We start from the raw sequence: 21,345 nt of genomic DNA, 5'->3' as shown, positions 1-21,345 counted from the left end.
GTCTGTGGGACGGTACGTTGAACCTGAGGATTGGTCGCTGAGCATCAGAGGGCAAATAAAAGATGTTATAGTAAATAAGAATGAAACTATAAGTTCTTTCCCCTCTATCTCTCTCTCTCCTCCCTTGTTTCTCTCACTTTCGGTCTCTTTCCCCCTCAGAGTCAGAGATCAGTGTGTAATTACATAGATCAGCCCAAAAAAAGGGGGGGGGGTGAAAAAAGAGTGTATTTTAACAAGGCGGGCGGCGGGAGGAGGAGGAGGGGGGGTGGGGAGGAGGTGGCGCAGCCCTCGTCACGGGCCGACTGATTGTCTGCTTTTAATCCTCAACCTCATTATCACCTCCAGGTCCGGCAGTGGCAGTAAATGAATCTATCTGCCGAGTGTCAAATCTTCACACCTTCGCCCTGGTAATCACCCCAAGGTGCAAATACAGAAGATGGATAGAACAAGAGAAATTAAGAGAGGAGGGGGGAAGGGAGGGGGGGGGGTATGACCCCCACGTTTCAACAAAATCCCCTCATTTCATGAGCGACATGATGTTTGTTGTTTGGCTGGTAATTGAAGCTTATTGAATATTACGTTTTTTTTAAGGTCAAACTGGTGACAACATTTATTGATTTGGGTTAATTTTCCGTCAGATATTTAAAAACCCAATAATTCAAAATTTGAGATTTTGCTCTTTCCAAGTTTCTGAAATCTTACATGTTTAAAAAAATATTTTATTTATCTTGACTTTGAAGAGAAAGCTTCAAAAAGGTACACAACTAATACAAATAAGCATTTTAATCCATTCAAAAGATGCTCAGATGCTGCTTATTCAATACCATATTTCATTTGTATGTCAGCACAATTTGGCTGTTCAAAAAAAAAGCATTTTAAGAAATAGATCTTCTATTTTCTAGTAATCTCTCAAATCCGACAGCCGGACGTTAAAATAATTGTACAGTGCAGAGATTGTCAGAGTCAGGCTGATCTCTTTAGGGCTGGAAAGAGTGCACCAGGCTTTGATTTAATATACTTAAAATCGAAAAATATATTTTATTCATCCTGAAATTAATTAAATGTAAGAATTCACCACTAAAATACATAATTATTTTAATTTAAAATGAATAAAAACATTTTGAACACTTATTTTTACTTCCCATTATTACTTTAGAACATAATCCCTTGTAATACGTCCAGTTTGTCTTTGAAACATTGAAAAACTCAATATTTAAAATGTTACATTACTAAATATATGATCAAATGAACCTGGTGTGGTATCAATTAGTGAAGTTCAGAGGAGGTTGAGCAACTGTTACAAAGCTGTTGAATATAATTTGGTCTGGTGTAAAATCAAATGTGAAAACTCAGTTTTCTTTGGGAAAAGATGACAAAAATACAGAATAATCTCACAATTTAACTGAATAAATTAATTTCTCACTTCTAATCTAATTGAAAACTTGTTCATCACAAATTTGGGCTATGTTGTTGCTTTAATTTCCATATCTTTGCAAGGCTGATTTGCAAAGTGGCATGATTATTACTATTATTATGACACCACTGTGGTTCTATTAACATTGTTTTTAAGTCTCTATATATCTGCCTTTTACGGAAAAAATTGAATATCGGTGTTACATATTTTTGGACTGAGAGCTTCCGCTGTATATTTATGTATAAGTGGGCTTCATGGCGCTTGAAGGTTGACAAAAACCTTTTAAAAAAACATTATTTATTTCAACATAAAAGATAAAAGTGATGTAAAAGCTTAAAACTGTAGGAAAACGCCTTCGATGGACACACGACGAGCCCTTTGGACAAATCCAACCAAACCTATGCCACCTTGAAAAAATATAATCATGCATTATTCAATTGGCAAAGGATAGTGTGTAATAGAGAGATCCTAAACCCATTCCCCCTCCTGAATTATTAACTGAATTCAAATAACAGACGGAATCATTTTCTTAAAATATCTAAATCATTTTTCACAAAAAGGCTTAAAAACGGAGGGTAAAAACAACAGAGATGCAGTATGTGTGTGTGTGTATGTGTGTGTGTGTGTGTATGTGTGGACAAGTGGCGAACAATTCTAAAGCAGGAAAAAAAGGATACGAACAATAACACAATGAAGACTACCCGACACCCTCTTTTTTTCTGCAGAAAATCCAGAGTCAATATCTGTACAGTAAGCCCCTCCCCCGTAACCATCGGTAACCATTATACAACTGAACCCCCCCCATCTCCACTTCCCTTGTTGGAACCATTTCAGCCGTCATGATGGAGCAACAAGCAGCTAGCAGGGATGTAGTTGGCTAAATGTTGTACTAAGACCCGGGTAAAATATGATAATGAGTACAAATGGGATTATTAGGAGGCCGTGTGTCATCAGTCTGACTGATCTGTGATGTCAAGCTAGCCAAGCAAATTCAATTAGGGCCTGCAATTACTCCCTGGCGCTAGTGGAGACGTATAGGAGGGGAGGGGGAGGACGTTAAATATTGATGGAAACATAGATGCCACATTTGTTCATCTCCAAAAGGTGAACGCATGTCCTTGTGGGTAATCACGAATGCTCGATGAGAAGCGGAGAGGCTCTGCGGGTTTGATTGTTTAGGGCCGAGGGAGCAAATCTTTTTCTTTTTTTTAAAATGGAGACGTACGTCCGTCACGACTTTATTTCAGAAAGAAAAGAAAAGGAGGGAAGCCTTAAACATGGCCTCGATATGGATAAACGCCAGAAGAGGTTTTAAATGATCTGATTAAATGAGGAATGGATGTAATGTTCCCCTTCAAATTAAAAGTTGCATTAAAAAAAAAAATGTTATCAGCCGGAACAATGAAGGCGTTAAAGTCATTGGACGATGCTCTGAAAATACCTTTTACCACAACCGGATGTGAAAAAAAAAGTATAGGAAGTATATCTAATACATATAATCTTCTGCCATACCAGTTTCGACTGGTTTAGGAAGTGAGGCGCACGAGTCCAGTGAGAAAACCCCGAGAGTTGGAGAACATTGGCTGATGGACGCCATCTTTGAGTCCGCTTTATGACGCAGGTCAGGGGGGTGCAGAGCGAGTCTCCAATGACTCCTTACTGTACGGTAAAGATGAAGCTACCCTGCTGTCTCGGAAGCGGATCGTCAAAATAAGAGCGTAATTACGAAAAAAATCTGACATTTAAACTTTTTTTTTTTTTAAATGTACACACCGACAGTATTAACTAACCCGTGACACCACTGTTTCCAATGGCTTGTGCCAGCCGTTTGACGTTATCGACGTCCGAGTTTAAGAATCCTCGTCGTGGTCACACCTCTGGTTTGAACCCATTCACCAACAGAGCAGAACGTACCTGCTGTTGAACTTCTCCGGATGCTTCTCCCTCATGACGTGGAACCGATGAGCGATGGAGGCGTCCTGACGAGGCAAGAAACACACCGCTTCAGTTTCCGGTCCTGCAAACCCGCGTTTGTTACGAGTGATTCTACGTTTACGTCCAACGCGTGAAGTTACTCGACGTCGATGGAACTATTTGCCGTCGCGCTCGAAGCAAAGCGACCTCTTCCTCATTAACCCCCGACTTCACCCGCCGGTTTGCACCTCGCCGTGTCCCTCGTGTGCATTTTCTATAGGGTGGAAAGAAGCTGTGTGCGGGGGGGGGGGGGGGTATTGACAGAGCGCCTGATGAACAGCACGCCGTCTCCACACAGGCTTAATTAATGAAACACGTTGTGAGTAATCACAGCTCACTGCCAACCTACAGGGCGCTGCCGACGCCACGGCAACCGACTTGTTTTCGCTCTCCCTACTCTCTCATATATATATATATATATATGTCACTCTCAACCTCCCTCTCACCCTCCCTACCCGGCCCCTCCCCCCCCCCGCTGCGCCCCCGGGGCACAGAGGCCGCCGCGGTGCAGTTTCTCGGTGTTATCCAGTGATACAGTTCATGTTACATACGTTAGCGTGGTGTGAGCGAGAGACACCGACACCATCCTCCGTCTGTCAGCGTCGACTTAACGGGACAAACAACCGAGCCGCCAGAAGGAAACTGTGTTTGTCGAGAAGTCTCGGAGAAGAACGCCCGTACGGCACCGCGGCGGGAAGCGGAAGTCAAACCGCCGGAGCTCAGGAGAGACAAGACCCCGCGGGGGGGGGGGTCGAGTTACTTTCAAAAGGTGACTTGAGTTCGCCTCCTCTTGCTCCTCCCGCCATCTGAAGCAAAAAGCGAAGCATTTTATATAAATTAGCTTCACGATTTGAGAAAAAGATTATTAAAAAAGGTCCAATGTTTAGAATTTAGTGACATCTAGTGGTGAGGTTGCAGATTGCATCCACGTAAATACACCCTCCGCTTATTCGGCCCTCTCCACGCGAGACCTTCAGGTAACGTCGGTTCTGAGCTCCTTTAGAAACATGGCCGACACCGTAAAGAAGATATGAAGGGCTCATTTCTAAGCTAACGGAAACACAACTATCCTCAATTTCAAGGTGATTATACTAGAGATGCACCGATCAGGTTTTTGGTGCCGATCACTGAAATCAGTATCTGCCGATCACCGATAATACCGATCACTGAAATCAGTATCTGCCGATCACCGATAATACCGATCACCGATCACTGAAATCAGTATCTGCCGATCACCGATAATACCGATCACCGATCACTGAAATCAGTATCTGCCGATCCGATAATACGATCACCGATCACAGTGTCGATTGAAGCATTCTATTTATTGTGTAGCATTATTGCCTCGGACTATGAGGAAATACATATATAAAGCACCTCAAACATTAAAGAAATTACAGATTACTTTAAACATTTAGGACTTTTACTTTGAAAAATGTCCTAATTGATACATTAAAATGGTTTGATTGCTATTGTAGGGGATTTCAGATATGTATGGAACACATCTGCATCATTCATTTCCTGGAACTCTTGGGGAAATCTATTTACAGGACTTTTTTTAACATACAAAAGTCTGACTTATTTTTATAAACTCTTCCTTGGTCCAGTACAATTTTTTAATGTTAGCATAATTTAAGCTAAATCTCAGAAACGATCTATAAAGATACAAAATCAGTTCATTGTTTACTTTTATATGTTAGTGTATGATTTGTCGACATCTTATTTTGAAAAACGGATGTTGTTTCACGTGGTTCTTTCCGCTAACTTTGCAAAACCGGATGTTGTCACTTAAATCCTTCCGCTAACGTTATCAAAACCCTCGCCCGCTCCCGATGGAATGTGTTTACCGTGAGCATCAGTCTATAGAGGCTCAGACATGTGAGAGTCGGCTGAGTCGACCCAGAGATTCAACTCGGGGGACGGGGACGCCGCTCAGTGGTGAGGATCCCCTCTGACCTCTGACCTGTCGGCCCTCGCCGGGCGCATCGTCTCCGTTGCGCCGCGATTGAAACGTCTCTGATAGATTTTCTCGCAGATGTTACGTCATCTGATCGGCCGTTTTGAGAACGCCGATCAAAACCGATAATGGGAATATCGGCCGATATGGATCGGTGCCGATCAGATCGGTGCATCCCTAGACTATACACTAACGGAAACATGAGTGTGAATATGATATTCCATCTCTCCCCCCACCCACCCCCCCCTCCCCCCCCCCACACACACACACACACACAGTGGACCTCAGGGTTCATACACATGTTAACCAATGGATTTCCAGGAGTTTTCCAGAACTTTAAACCAGATTTCCATGACCAAAAATGTTGTGAAATCTTGGTGTATACACAAGTAAATACCTTAAATGACAACTAATTGAGACAATAGTTTGATGAAAAGAATGAACATCTGTATAAATGTTTATTCTTTTAATCAAACTGCGAATCTATGTGAATCTAACAAATTTCCATGACTTTTCCAAAACTTTGGCGATTTAATTTCCAGGCCTTGAAATAACCATTTAAAAATTCCAGGTTTTACATGTCTGTACGAACCCCAAAATTCATCTGACGCATGCATGGCGACGACAAAATGAAATCCTCCCCCAGCCATCCAGACGATGAGAGTGTAACCAAGAACACGTGATTGGTTCTCATTCTAACGTATTACACCAGCTTTAGTTTGAAACGCAATTAAATTCTCTCGAACGCATAATTCCACGCGGTTTTCCTCGTGTGTTAACGTCGAGGCGTATTGGTTGTGCAACACAGCTATCAAGTGTCATGGAGGAGGGGGGGTTACGCTCACGTGCACTAAAAAGCACACGGACCTCGCCAACAGATTGGGAAGTTTGAGTCTTCCAAGTGAGGAAAAAGACTCGGAACTCGGACAAAGTTGCCGTTAACTTTTATTTGGGCTTGTCCCCCTTAATAACTAAAAACATTAAGATTGAAAACTTATTTGATAATTTTTTTGAGGGGGGGATAAATAATAATAAATAGAGAAATAGCTAAGATTTTATTTGGAGGAAAAAATTACTTGAAAGTTATTTTTATTTATTTTTTATTTTGAGACGTCATGTGGCAATAAATTTTTTCCTTTGTTATATATATATATATTTGTTATATATATATATTTTTAAATATATATATATATATTTAAATATATATTTATATATTTTAATTGACTCTCTAAAAGTCAAATATATAAGCAACAATAAGATAATTCAAGTTGAAGAATTTAAAAAAAGTTGTATTGCATTTCATTCCTCGTTAAAAGCTATTCATTTATTTACATTTTTAATTGTTTACTTCCATTTTTTTTAAATAAACGTAATCACTTTACAAAGACGTGAGCAAAATTAAAATGTATTTATATCAAAGACGTTATATCGTATAGAAGTCATCTGGCGCCTATAAAATAAATATATATATATATTTCTTTTTTAACCCTCCTGTTACCTTCACATTTACTAACATATTTTACCCTCGGGGTCAATTTGACCCCAGCAATTAAAACCTCCAGAAAATTATTAGAATTAATATTGTTTCCCAAGTTTAAGTGTGAGGTACTTTATGTTTGTTTGTTGACTACCTAAATACCCCTTTACATATATAAAAAAGTTGATATTTCTTATATGTTTGACACAGTGAAAAACAGCCTGGGGTCAAATTGACCCCAAAGAACACCGACATTAAACATTGAATGGGGTCAAATTGACCCTAAAGGTAACAGGAGGGTTAAAGAAACCATACAACCAAAATAAAAAAGGGGGAGGAGTCGGTCGCAGCATCAACACATGACGGACACCTTCCCATCTTCCTGACCCCATCGTCATCTCTCTCCCTCTCTCTCTCTCTCTCTCCCTCTCTCTCCCCCTAGCTGCCCTCAAATAATTACCAATGTAAAAATCTGGCACCCAAATTAATACGGGACATGTGTAATGTCCTCTCATAGCTCAAAGTTTAGTCCAATTATGAGCGGGCCCCAGCGGTTTGATGTGCCTTTCACCGCGGGGAGGGGGGGGGGGGGAGAGAGTAATGTCTTTGACAGGGAGCGCCGGGGTCATTAGGCCGACTGACTGCATTATGGTAGCGGAGCGCTCCGTGATTAGCTCCGTCTCTCACCCCTGGCCCCTGATTGAGATCATTACACTTCACGTCACTTCCACATCCTCCCGAAGGGGACGGCGGCCATTAATCCTCAATCCGACCGGGCCGTGGCAGAAGGAGAGGTCGGAAGAATTCCACAACCCCCCCCCCTTCCAAAAAAAAATAAAAGAGGGGAAGAATCACCTGAGTTCTTGGATTGAAATGACTTGAAATGAAATGAGTTTCCGTTTTGCTGGTGATTAGAGAGGAATGAGAGCGCTCAGACGAGCAGGGAGACACGAGTCTTCTTCAAATGGCTTCAGGTTCTCGATCTGATCTCGTGCTTTTAAAAAAAAAGAAATGTTTTTTACCGACGGTGTGATTACAGAAACAATCTGCTCCCCATCTGCATAATCTCTGAAGGTAATTACCAGCTTGACTTGTCGCGTAATCTTTATTGTAATTTTCGGTGTTGGTTTTTTTTCTTCTTTCCAACGGGGGGAAATATAAAAATGCAACACGAGATATTAAATGTCACACTCAAAATCCATAGAGAGCTCAAAGTCTTCTTAATCCCCCCACGAAACAACTTCATTTGTCATCATCACGCCCGCCGGCTGCTAATCCCACTAACAGAGGCAACAAAGCTGCTTTACTTCGCTTCAACCAGACGGAAACAAGCGCTCCCCATAAAGGTATTGTGGATTTATGAATGTTAACAAAGTGGCATGAAAAGCCCAAACATCTGGGGGCAGACACGTGTCACGTCTACCCATCCTCACTCCGTACTATCATGAAGATAGAAGACATTATTCCCGAAATCCAGATGTGGAAACAAGGTATTTAGACCCGTTGTGTGTACTAATACCACGCTCAGTGCGTTTACATGATGGTATAATTCGAATCTTGCTTTAGTCGGACTATGCTATATTTTGGGGGATCTGCTGTTATCCCAATATACATGGCAGTGAGTAATTCGAATCATTGGCCGAAAGCATCTCATATCCCATACGATAGGTGGCGCTGTTTTCATTACAACTCGTGGTGATACAGCCATTTCCGCTTGACCTCTTCACCACCACCAACAACAACATTTCGAGAAAGATGGCGAACAGAGAGCAAGGGGAAGCTACATCCCTCTACTATTCTTCCATGGTGTTAAGAGGAGTACATCGAATGCAAATGGCGCTATTGGCTGAGTTGATAACGGAGAGAAGACGCCGTCGCCGAAGGTACACGGAGAATTTAATTTATCGTCTCTTTCGACTTCCGGGTCACGACATGGGAGGAGGGAGGAGGCGGCGGATCTCGAGCATGCGCAAAGACGCAAAGTCCAGTTCGAATCGAATTCAGAGTTACATGCCGCGAGAGTCGAATTATCAACTGGATCGGACCGAGCTATCCAGGGGTGTTAATCGGATCGAAGTCGGACCGCACATAGTCCGACTAAGGTGTTTACATGAAACGGATCATTCGATTTCAGTCCGACTAAGCCAATAATTCGATTGCATGTAAACGCACTGAGTGTGAAAATACTGCATCCTTTTTCCTCCCGTACGTTTTGTCCGACTACTTCGGTTACTTTGCAGATTATAGTTTGACATCCAGTGAGAACCGCGGATACTGTATATATATATATATATATATAATATATACACATATATACATACATATATATATATATATATATATATGTGTGTGTGTGTCTAGGAATACAATTTGCTTTCAGCTTTGTGACCCTGCTTTATAATATACTTTATTTAGCTTAATAAGAAAACACATCTGCAGACGAGTGAGTTTCCACTGGACAGGAAGTGCGTGACTGAAGCCGCCAGACAAAAGAAACGTGCACTAGTTAGAAGAAATGAGAGACTTAAATCCAGGAGTAAAGGTACAAACAGAAAGTTCTAGATGTCTAGAGACCATCAAGAGGGGAAAAGTAGTTTTAAAAGAAGGGTATTTAAAATACGACTGACGTTGCAATTTTCTGAGAAGATTTCTACGTACAGTCGATTCTTTACCGGAGATATTTTTGCTGTTTTAAAAACCGTTGCAATCAGACACGGCATGCGAGGTAGAAGCATGTGTACCTCTGGTTTTTACACCTTAAGGCTTTGTGCTCGATCTTTTGCTAAAATATCCGAAAAATCAACATTTTTCTGTCGTCAATTTCCTTTAAGCGTATCATTTCCTTCCAAAATAAACTTCCATCTTCACAGGAAACGACTCCGTTAGGTTTAGGAACAAACAACAAAAGAAAGTGACCAGCCTGAACAAATCCATGTACTAAAATATACACATCAATATTTTCTTAAACATCTGTACTTGTAAATTACTGGAACATCAGCCCTGCTGAGCGATTTATTTCCCACTGTACCCACTTAGCCCGGCGAGTTTCCGGAGACGGCGTTCTCCTCCATCACAATGTTAACAAGACCCGACCGCTCAACTCCTCCCGACGCCGTCATTAGGAGGCCGAGGCTGGAGGTGTTATTCAACTAACATTCGCGAGGCCATGCATCACTTACGGCGAGCGGCGCCTCCGCCACCCGGAAAAATGTCAATTACCACGTTTCCCTCCTGACATTTATCAGTAATGGCTAACATGAGCCACGTGAAATCAGTGTCATTATGCTGGCAGTGGACGGCAGGGAGGAGAGGGGGAGGGGGGGGGTGCAAAGGCTTGTTTACCACTCGCAGGTGGTCGAGGCTCGAGTGCTTCTCAATAAAGGCCGAACCAGAATGTGATCAAGAGAAATCCATCGGCTGATTATCTCAGGTGTTTTTTTCTTCTTTTTATCTTCCTTGTTGACGGTTCTTCTCGTTCCGTTGGGGGTTAAAGGTCGTGTAGCGGCAGCTCTGCTACTCAAAGACTTAAACTTAAAGGGTTTAAAAAGATGCCGCGACTCCACCGCTCACCCTGCGGGTAACGTTTGTGAAGACGAGTCCCGAGAGGTGACATCGGGCATTCAACGTCGCTCAGAATGAATCTTAAAAAGAAGAAGAGGTGCTCCTGCTCTCCTGCTTCACACTTATAGACGTATTCATTTTCATCTTTTATGCGGACATTTGCTAAAATCCCAAAAGTTCATTTTATTACTCATTCATGTACGTGTTGCATCATTCCCAAGAAGACTCGTGGCTGTACGAGCTCAAGACGCTTCGACTCAATACAGGGTCTGAATACTTATGACCATGTGATATTTCAGTTTTTCTTTTTTAATAAATTTGCAAACATTTCTACATTTCTGTTTTTTTCTGTCAAGATGTGTTGCTGAGTGAACAATAATGAGAAATAAAATGAACTTTTTTGATTTTAACAAATGGCTGCAGTGAAACAAAGAGTGAACATTTAAAGGGGTCTGAATACTTTCCGTACCCACTGTGTATATATATATATATATATATATATATATATACATACAGGACTGTCTCAGAAAATTAGAATATTGTGATGAAGTTCTTTATTTTCTGTAATGCAATTAAAAAAACAAAAATGTCATGCATTCTGGATTCATTACAAATCAACTGAAATATTGCAAGCCTTTTATTCTTTTAATATTGCTGATTTAATAAGCTGTAGCTTAAGAAAACTAAAATATCCTATCTCTAAATATTAGAATATCATGAAAAAGTATACTAGTAGGGTATTAAACAAATCACTTGAATTGTCTAATTAACTCGAAACACCTGCAAGGGTTTCCTGAGCCTTGACAAACACTCAGCTGTTATAAATCTTTTTTTTTACTTGGTCTGAGGAAATATTAAAATTTTATGAGATAGGATTTTAGAGTTTTCTTAAGCTGTAAGCCATAATCAGCAATATTAAAAGAATAAAAGGCTTGCAATATTTCAGTTGATTTGTAATGAATCCAGAATGCATGACATTTTTGTTTTTTTAATTGCATTACAGAAAATAAAGAACTTTATCACAATATTCTAATTTTCTGAGACAGTCCTGTATATATCCATACATATATATATATATGTATATATATATTTATATATATATATTTATATATATAAATAAATAAATAAATAAAATGACTGAAGGGCGGCTCACCACTCCGATGGAGAAGTAGTTGTTGACGATGCCGTAGGGCACCGGGTCTCCTCTCTCCTCCTTGTCGGCGGGCGTGACGTCGATCTTCCAGCGGTCGAGCTTCACCTCCGAACTGTTCTCAATGTCGCGCACGATCTTCAGGAGGCTCTCGCCCTCGTAGCCTCGGGACAGAAACACGAGGAGGAGCGTTACAATGGGCCCGACGCTCGTAGGGCGGGAAACGACCTCCGATTTCTTCAAGGTTTATTGATGAGTTTTTTCCTTTCAAAATAAACTTGTATAATTTCCTTTCAAAATAAACTTCCAACTACACAGGAAACGACTGTTCGGTTTTAGGCAACAAAAATACTTTGACTGGGAAAAAATAACAAAAGGCAGTGACCAGCCAGAATAAATATATGTACAATATATATATATATATATATATATACAGGACTGTCTCAGAAAATTAGAATATTGTGATGAAGTTCTTTATTTTCTGCAATGCAATTAAAAAAACAAAAATGTCATGCATTCTGGATTCATTACAAATCAACTGAAATATTGCAAGCCTTTTATTCTTTTAATATTGCTGATTATGGCTTACAGCTTAAGAAAACTCAAATATCTTATCTCTAAATATTAGAATATCATGAAAAAGTATACTAGTAGGGTATTAAACAAATCACTTGAATTGTCTAATTAACTCGAAACACCTGCAAGGGTTTCCTGAGCCTTGACAAACACTCAGCTGTTATAAATCTTTTTTTTTACTTGGTCTGAGGAAATATTAAAATGTTATGAGATAGGATTTTAGAGTTTTCTTAAGCTGTAAGCCATAATCAGCAATATTAAAAGAATAAAAGGCTTGCAATATTTCAGTTGATTTGTAATGAATCCAGAATGCATGACATTTTTGTTTTTTTAATTGCATTACAGAAAATAAAGAACTTCATCACAATATTCTAATTTTCTGAGACAGTCCTGTATATCCCCAGGATGGACGGCTCCATTTTTTTTTTTATTCCTTCGACACAACCAGAGCTACAGAAAAAGGGATTTATGCAACCAGAATATGCTGATATACTAATAATCACTCAATGTGAATATAAATACCTTTTTAACTTTAATTATTGTAGCTATCTGTCTCATTTAATTATTAATAATTTCACAAATGTATCTCTAAAGTGTCAAAGATTTTTTTGGTCCTTGAATGTATTCAACGGAACCTTTCCAAATATATTTTGACATTTTATTCCCCCGACAAGAAAAAAAGGTGGAAAACAAAACATGTGTAATTAAATAAAAGTTATATTTAGTCTAATCTATGCAAATATTGTCTTTAAAACTGTAAGAAAATAATTTTTTGAGTCATTTCCTTAAGTTTGAGTTTCTCAGATGTGAAAATGATCTGCCGCTCGTGGTTTTATTGTATTATATGATTGTAAACGACGTCTTTCTACTTTAAAACAATGTGAACGATAATTATGATATTCACGCCGGGCTAACGTGCGGTTCCCTCCTCGTTAACGATGGTTTTAAGGAGGAGAACGTTCTCCATTTCCGGTCAGTACCTCCTCCCCACCGCAGACATCTGGCCAGGTCGTTGCCCGTGCCCAGAGGGAGGATGCACACGGGGGGGTTCCGGTCCAGGTTGGCCTTATCTGGAACAACAAAAATAATAAATAAAAATCACACAACGCCAAAACACAGGGAGCACAAAACTCACAGCCGAATATTTGAAAGCATTAAATCCATTTTGAGAGCGTCCAGTGGGCGCCGTCTATTTGGAGAGACGGTTATTACCGCTCTTTGTTTTTGATTGATAACAAAATTGGAGGCAATTTTTATTTTAAAGCCAGAACACGTCTTTCAAGACCGAATGAAGACGGCCAGGTGGGTGTCCTCCCCTCGAAATGATGACTCGTGTGTTGCTGTTCCAACTCACGTAATCATCCCACTTTACCACCCTCGACTACGCGGGCTCGGACGTAATGAAAGCGTTTATATATACAGAAACATAACGTGCGCTTTAATATTTAATATCTCGGGCTGAAACAACGAGAGCTGCCGCTGGCTTTGAAAAACAAATAAACATTATTTTACATGAAAAATAAAAAAACTAATGCAATTTTTCCCCCCAAAAAAGAAACGGAGCGTTTAAGTCGTTTTACTTTAGACGTACCGGAGGCACCTCGTGAACTCAGGGCCAGATAGTCGGTGTTATGAAATGTGGGTTCTGTACCTATGAAGTCCAGGATCCAGCCCACGGTGCCGTCCCCGCCGCAGGCCAACACCCTGAAGTCGGGGACGTCCCTGAAGAAGTTCAGCCTGCAGACAAACACGGTTCAATATATTGCAAAAATCCTCTGACCTTCTTCTGAAAAACTACAGATGTTACCATAAAATCAGTTATTACCCCAAATAAGGAGATATTTCTGGTTTTATAATGGGCATCTGCCTCTTCTTCACAAGAAACTATACTGATGCAACCCTTATGAGAACAACTGCAGGTTGTCTCTAGCAGTTATGATGCAGACCAACCATCTCAAGACCCCTTTAACCCTCCTGTTACCTTAGGGTCAATTTGACCCCATTCAATGTTTAACCCTCCTGTTACCTTTATATTTACTGACATATTTTAACCTTGGGGTCAATTTGACCCCAGCAATTAAAACCTCCAAAAAATTATTAGAATTAATATTGTTTCCCAAGTTTAAGTGTGAGGTACTTTATGTTTGTTTGTTGACTACCTAAATAGCCCTTTAAATATATAAAAAAGTTGATATTTCTTATATGTTTGACACAGTGAAAAACAGCCTGGGGTGAAATTGACTCGAAAGAACACCGACATTAAACATTGAATGGGGTCAAATTGACCCTAAAGGTAACAGGAGGGTTAAGGACAACTACGGTGGCCTTCAGGTACAAAAAAGAAAGAAAGGCAAAAGGCTCTCTCAGTGTTTGGTTTGTCCGTTCCGGGCTTCTGTAGAAACTCTGTAATATAGTAATAAATATTATATTACATTTCTGAATCCTCTAAATCCGACACACTGCCCCTTTAAGACTCGTTTGCAGCTGAGTTGACGCTAAATGTTTCACTTAAGCTCCAAAGATTCATATAATTAGGAAAAAGTCGTAAAGTATCGAGCAGTTAAATCAAAGTGAGCCGTTAATGATCAGATGACATGGCCTTTGTCTTTAAGTTGTATTCAGTGTATCCAGTAGTCTACTAAGTGCAGAAGGAGGCACCTTGTTGCTGTAATCATCGTTCTGAAGAGTTCCCGCCTCCTTAATTTAAAGTGTTTAACACTTATTACGCTCTCGTGTCATATTTCATATCGAGGTTTTCTTTTCCTCCCGGTTTTATTGGGTGTGTTCATAACTCATCGGCTCGAGTCTCGCCGATGAAAGAGAGCGTTAAGCGTTCACGTGATGGATCCTTGTGCCCCCCCCCCCCCTCCCCCGATCCCACAAAACAACACATGTCGCCCTGACAGTGACTCATCGGCCGAGCCGGCCCGCCTGTTGGAGGGCTAATCGGATCATGACGGGCAATGTTCAGTCCAACTTCTTCCGTTCCTTCACAACAACAGAGCCCTAACTGAATGAGCCGGCCTCTGAGCCTCGTATGGCGGCTAAATGAGTCGCTCAATTACTCTCCGGCCGGGACCCGCAAACCTCGTTAGACGCGAAGCAGACGGCCCCGCGAAACAAAGGACATGAAAGGCAACTTGGGGGAGATGTTTAAATACCACGAAAACAGAACACTTCATTTTTTTTGCCCCGCGATTGCATTAGCGAGGCGGCTAATTGACGGCGGCGTGTGTGCGGCGTTGCTTCGGGGGGTCCCCCCCGCGCGGCGTGTCGCCCTCTCTGAATATTAACCGGGTTACGGCGAGGGCGAAGGTCATCTGGACTGCCGTCGGCTCGGAGGAGGAGCTCTGGCCCCTCGGCTCCAGACGGGCCTCGTCTCGGGGGGGACGTCAGGGGTCCAGAGGCAAAACCAAGGACACAAGTTTAGCCCCTCCCCCTCCCCCAACCCCAAAAAGAACACAACTTGGCCGCTGCGTCGGCATAGTCCACGGCGTGAGCGCCGCTCCGCCCGCCTCCCCCAGGAGAGGTGCCGCCGTGTTTTTATTTCGCTCCAGATCTAATGAAAGCCAAACAGCGCGGCGGCACGCCGGAGAGGCGGGGTCCTGAGCGCCCCGTGCATGTAAATGATCCATTCCTCTTCCTCATCACAGACGTGAACCATAGGCGAGAGTGTCACCCGTCAGTCGCCAGTGTCACCCGCTACACCTACCCCCCCCCCGCACCATGCCGGCTTATGCATATGGAGCCGCCGCTCGGGCCGAGGCTACAGCATGATGCCGGCGTCTCCAGGATTGGTTACGGGGGGGGGGTCTACTAATGAAAGGCCTCTCTCGCATGTGATGGAGGTTATTATTGTTGTTATTATTATTGTTATTATTTTATGCGAGCAGCCTGTTTGTAAACAGGAGATCGTTAACAGGCCAGTGTTTGCTTTGTTTCTTGCTTATTTCTATTTTGATGTTTACGACTATTGATGTGACAGTTAGGTTTTTAAAAACACGCAGAAAGATCATTTAATAATCTTTAATCTTCTCGTTTATCGGGAATGCAAAACAAATATTTGTTGCCGTTTCACACATGCTGTAATGACAAAATATATTTTTATTTCTGTTTATTTCTCTTCATGCAGAAGTGTAAGTGATATATTGGATCACTTTACATTTTCTTTAAAAACTGAATATTTTTGGCCATAAACACAAGTCGGAAACAAACGTTAGCGCTACGCCTTAAAGGGACAGTGCGGTAGGATTTGGTGGCACCTAGTGGTCACGTTGCAGAATGCAACTGACTGAATGTAAACCCGTGTTAACTCCAAAGAACATCCATACTGGTATAAAAGAGCGACATAAGTAATACGATGGCTAATTCTTAGTATTAGGTGATTTTACAGAAAACACAAGTTATGAATATTAAATTATATTTCTGCTAAAAGATCACCAGAAATGCTAAAAACTGGACCCTGAAGTGAAATCTTCAATGCAGGATTCAGACACTTCCTCCTCTTATGAACAGATGATAACTTTTCCCCGTTCCCGACCGATAACCACCACGTACCCCGGCATGGGTCCATTCTTGGCCAGGTTGTACACTTGCCTTGGGTTCAACAGATACTGGAACTTTCTGTAAATCCTGCAAAATTCAATATGAGGAGAGAGAGATCAGAAAAAAGAGATAGAAAAAGTGAATCACAGGTTAGTGGTTTTAGAGTCAGACTCTGTCCCATGAGCGCCGACGCACGCCGGCGTCCAATCAGGGGCAGCGGACTGGGCGGCGGGATCGGGGTGGGCGGGACATGCCCAAAGACATACCCTTGAGGAGAAACCATTAGAAAAGACTAATTCATTTTAATTTCAATTTCATTACATCAACTGGCCGAAGTCATATTTTGATCCCATAATTTAAAGCGATGAGGGCGTAATGGGGAGCGAATGAATATGTTTCAGTAATAACCCAATTTAGCCCTTTAGGGTGGAAAAGACGGGGGGGATCGGGATAGGGGGGGCGGCGAGGGGGGGGGGGGGTTCTCCTTCTATTTGACTAAATAAGCCCGGAGCGCTCGGCGGCCGTGGTGGAGGAGCGGCGCTTCGGAGAGGTGTGTGTGTGTGTGTACCTCTGGTTGTGTGTACTCACCGCTCGCCCTGCTTCCCCCCGCTCTTCGGATTGACGAACACGAGCAGAGGATGAGTGCCCTCTATTGTTGTGATCTGAATGGGAGATGTCAAAACAAAGCGTCGGTGTTTGGAGACCGCAGGAAGCTCCACAGGAATTATCTTTCAAGCCGCATCCCTCAGACGGCTGCTTTTATTTATTGTTTCGCGACTAAACGCCGGCCAGTCATCCGTTACATTTCACGGCCGTTCGGTACCTGCATGTGTACGGCTCAGCAGAGTCCGAATCGAAGCTTGTGTTAATTATAATAATCTAATTATTCTTTTAAAAAGGACAGTGATAAAAGTCCTAAAAATAAGTATTTCTACGGCGACATTTTATAAAATAAATCACATAAATGTTTTTTTTCTGATTAAAGTCGTGTCTTCAAAGAATTCTATAAAAAGACGCCCAAAAAAAAGAGCAATTATTAGTCCGCTCGTCAATACTTCCAGACGGTAACTATCTGGAAAAAATAAATAAAAATCAACTCACAATATATTTAGGTTTTTTTTTTTTAAAGGGAGAAGAAAACTAAATTATTTCTTCAAATGTGACTCAAACAAGAGTGATAGAAGATTTGTTTGGGAACTACTTTCAACGACGGATGCATACACATCGGGGCTCTCGTGAGACTGAGCTACAGCGTGTGTTCGCGTGATGAAGGAACAGTGAGGACGGGTTTTAATACTTTTAGTGCAGAGGAAGAAGATTTCACAAAACTCGTTTGTTCCCTCACGACCAATCATATGTAGATTCTAGTCGCTTCATTTGGTTTAAAAGAATACGGCCTGCAGAATATAGCACGGCGACTAAATAATATTGTGCATATGCTCCAGTTTTGACCATAAATGTAGCAGGAATTCATTTTCTGTTCTCAGAGGTTCTGATCGGCTGCAGACCGCCGTGGATCTGCAGGAGCCTGCTCAGCCGATCAATACTCTCGACCCGATAAATCATGATTCAGTCGTAATAGCCATTCGTCGGCGCTCCCTAATTGGCGGGGGCAGTTTGTCTCGTGTGACGTTTGGATGGGGGGGGGGGGGCAAAAAGAAAAATATGCTGCGGTGCCGAAGGCCGGACTCACAAACCAGCTCTTATCCGGCGAACCGTTTCAAAATCGGGCCCTCTTGGCCCCCGTGCCCTCCCTGACACAGATGAAGCGCTTAACTCCACCCACCCACCCCCACCCCCCCTGTCTGCTATCCCAGCAGGCCGAGGGTGAATTAATGAGCTCCCCTGTCCTGTCCACAGTGATCCATTACTTCCTGTAATTATAAATAATAATCTTGATTATTACGCTGGTTAGCAGAGACGGATTGGACCCATGATGTACACGATTCATCACGCTCCTCCAAACGGGCAGCCGGCCACAGACGGCGGCAGGTATCCATCGCCGGCGTGCTGGCTGACATGATGAGGGGTGGGGGGGGTCCGCCGGATGATGCTGATTACCAGCGGACGCATCACATGACCGACTGCGGAGGTTCATTTCAGAACAGAAAAAGCTCTGATGCATGAATACAAATGCAACAATAATAATAATGCAGGGTGCAGAGGGCGGCGGAGACGCCTCCTCTTCATCTCCCCGACACTCGGTTTTACATTTCACATTCAGGATTCTGTTTGGGACTTTGAAATCACGTCTGGCTACTTTCTGCCCGTCCAGATCAGACCCTTTGTTAAAAGTCAGAAGACTCATTTTTACAAGAGATATCCTCGAGTTTTAAACCTTACAGCTGCCTCATTCCAAACATATAATCATGCTGGAAGGGCCTTTCTTTTAAGTCGGACCTGAAACTTTTATATTTTTTCTGTGCGCCATCTTCATTTACTCTTACCCAGTAACATACAGACTGATATCTACACGTCAGAACAATGACAAACATGTTTAAAAAGGTAAACATGATTAAAGTAGCCCTGCGGTTGCAGAGATACAGCCTGTTTAGTTTGGGGATGCTATTTTCCGAGCAGAGGCTTAAAAAAAGCTTGGTGCTGAAAGGGTGAAGAAGCGTGCGATGCAGTCTGGTGAAGATCTGGTGAAATATGTACCGTGCATCGGTTTAGGAAAAAACTACGATTAGATTTGACATCTAAATGGTTTGAAAGTTTTTTAAAAGGTGTTTCACGGTCCAATTCGTTTCTCACCGCAGAATAACCAGATCACCACCGAACAGGGTACACCGTGTGGTGAAGGTACACCGTGTGATGAAGGCACACCGTGTGGTGAAGGTACACCGTGTGATGAAGGTACACCGTGTGATGAAGGTACACCGTGTGATGAAGGTACACCGTATGGTGAAGGTACACCGTGTGATGAAGGTACACCGTGTGGTGAAGGTACACCGTGTGATGAAGGTACACCGTGTGATGAAGGTACACCGTATGGTGAAGGTACACCGTGTGATGAAGGTACACCGTGTGATGAAGGTACACCGTGTGGTGAAGGTACACCGTGTGATGAAGGTACACCATGTGATGAAGGTACACCGTATGGTGAAGGTACACCGTGTGATGAAGGTACACCGTGTGATGAAGGTACACCGTGTGGTGAAGGTACACCGTACACCTCGGTGAAGGCACCTTGAGGCGTCTCCTCCAGGCGCCCAGGTGGAGCGGGGGACTCACCTGGAGGCCTTGGCCGTCCACGGTGACGGAGTTGGCTCTCTGCATCTTTCCTCGGCTCGACTGACTGGCCCGGGAGTCCTTCCTCAGGGTCGTCTGTCTCTCCTGGGGGTCAGAGGTCAAACAGGGGATCCATCAATGAGGTCATCTCCACCGTTACGAAGACCGGAACTTTAAAGAAAGGCAGTTTAAAACCTAAATATCATCTCGTTTGTTGACGATTGTCGTGTGATTTTTTTTTTTTTATCAAATCAATAAATAATAAATTATTGACCTCCAACAGAATTTTATTCCTGGCACAAAACTTTGAAACGGTTTAAGAAAATAAAAATAAATCACCTGGTTTAACTCCCAATAATTAATTAGTCCTCTTAACCCTTGTGTTGCCTTCGGGTCATTTTGACCCGAATCAATATTACACCCTCCCCCCGCCTTAGGATTAATTTGACCCCATTCAATGTTTAATGTCGGTGTTCTTTCGGTAGTCAACAAACAAACATAAAGTGCCTCACACTTAAACTTGGAAAACAATATTAATTCTAATAATTTTCTGGAGGTTTTAATTGCTGGCGTCAAATTGAACCCAAAGGGTAAAATATGTTAGTAAATATAAAGGTAACAGGAGGGTGAAACATTGAATCGGGTCAAAATGACCCAAAGGCGGGGGGAGGGTGTAATATTGATTCGGGTCAAAATGACCCGAAGGCAACACAAGGGTTAAGGTTCAGACGGGGGTTTAAATGAGGTCATAGTTTAGTGCGCTTGAATAAAATCTTCTATAATCTCATAGATTATCAAAAATCAAATCTAAAGATATAATAATGTTCCCTGGTCGTAACTTGCTGCCTTTTGTCCGTTGGAACCTTTTTAGGTATCGACGCAACATCGAGCAACACGAGTCAGAACGAGGATGAGTTAGGTTTTAGAGATACTTTGAGAAGCTATCACGTAGACGTGGAGCGAAGGAAAGAAATAATGAAAAATAAAGAGAGGGAGAAGGGAGGCTGATGATGGTGTTGATGATGATGATGATGATGATTTTCACCCTCCGGTGACACGGCGTCAAGCGGGGGTCGGCCTCCCGTCGGCCCGCTGACCGGCGAGGGGGCGGAGTCTCACCAGGACCACGGGGCAGATGGAGTTGGGGGGCAGGATGTGATCCTTCAGGGGTCCGCAGTAACACTCGGGTTTCACGTGGGAGGCGCACTTGTTGTGGAGCTGGAGGAAATCAACAGTCAGCCAGTTACTTTTTAACATTTTTAAAGCTGAACACTTTTAGCGTTTATAAACTCTCTCTCTCTCTTTCTCTCTTTCTACACGTTTTATTTTATTTTATTTCTATTATCTTGCAACTACAAACAAAGTGTTTTCAGGGTGTAAATTGGTGGGATGACTTGTGAGGCATCCGAGGTGCAAAAAACAAAACCCTATAAAAAAACAACAACAACGACAACCAAGAA

General features: G+C 42.2%; 1 protein-coding gene across 2 annotated transcripts in view; it reads right to left on the bottom strand.

Annotated features, from left to right (window-relative positions):
• Nucleotides 1–21,345, bottom strand: part of dgkb (diacylglycerol kinase, beta) — a 67,065-nt gene that overhangs the window by 21,871 nt on the left and 23,849 nt on the right. Inside the window, exons 12-19 of one of the 2 annotated variants that reach the window (XM_056443832.1) lie at nt 21,005–21,103; nt 19,889–19,990; nt 17,243–17,316; nt 16,667–16,741; nt 13,701–13,846; nt 13,090–13,179; nt 11,537–11,697; nt 3,329–3,393 (exon numbers count right to left, since the gene is read on the bottom strand). In XM_056443832.1, the coding sequence (XP_056299807.1) occupies nt 3,329–3,393; nt 11,537–11,697; nt 13,090–13,179; nt 13,701–13,846; nt 16,667–16,741; nt 17,243–17,316; nt 19,889–19,990; nt 21,005–21,103 (812 nt within the window). The remainder of the gene's footprint in view (nt 1–3,328; nt 3,394–11,536; nt 11,698–13,089; nt 13,180–13,700; nt 13,847–16,666; nt 16,742–17,242; nt 17,317–19,888; nt 19,991–21,004; nt 21,104–21,345) is intronic. The other variant, XM_056443833.1, reaches the window with a different exon arrangement.

The sequence above is a fragment of the Pseudoliparis swirei genome, chromosome 22 (genome assembly GCF_029220125.1).
Source record: "Pseudoliparis swirei isolate HS2019 ecotype Mariana Trench chromosome 22, NWPU_hadal_v1, whole genome shotgun sequence".
NCBI classification, from domain to species: Eukaryota; Metazoa; Chordata; class Actinopteri; order Perciformes; family Liparidae; genus Pseudoliparis; species Pseudoliparis swirei.
This window is presented reverse-complemented; position numbering and strand designations above follow the sequence as displayed.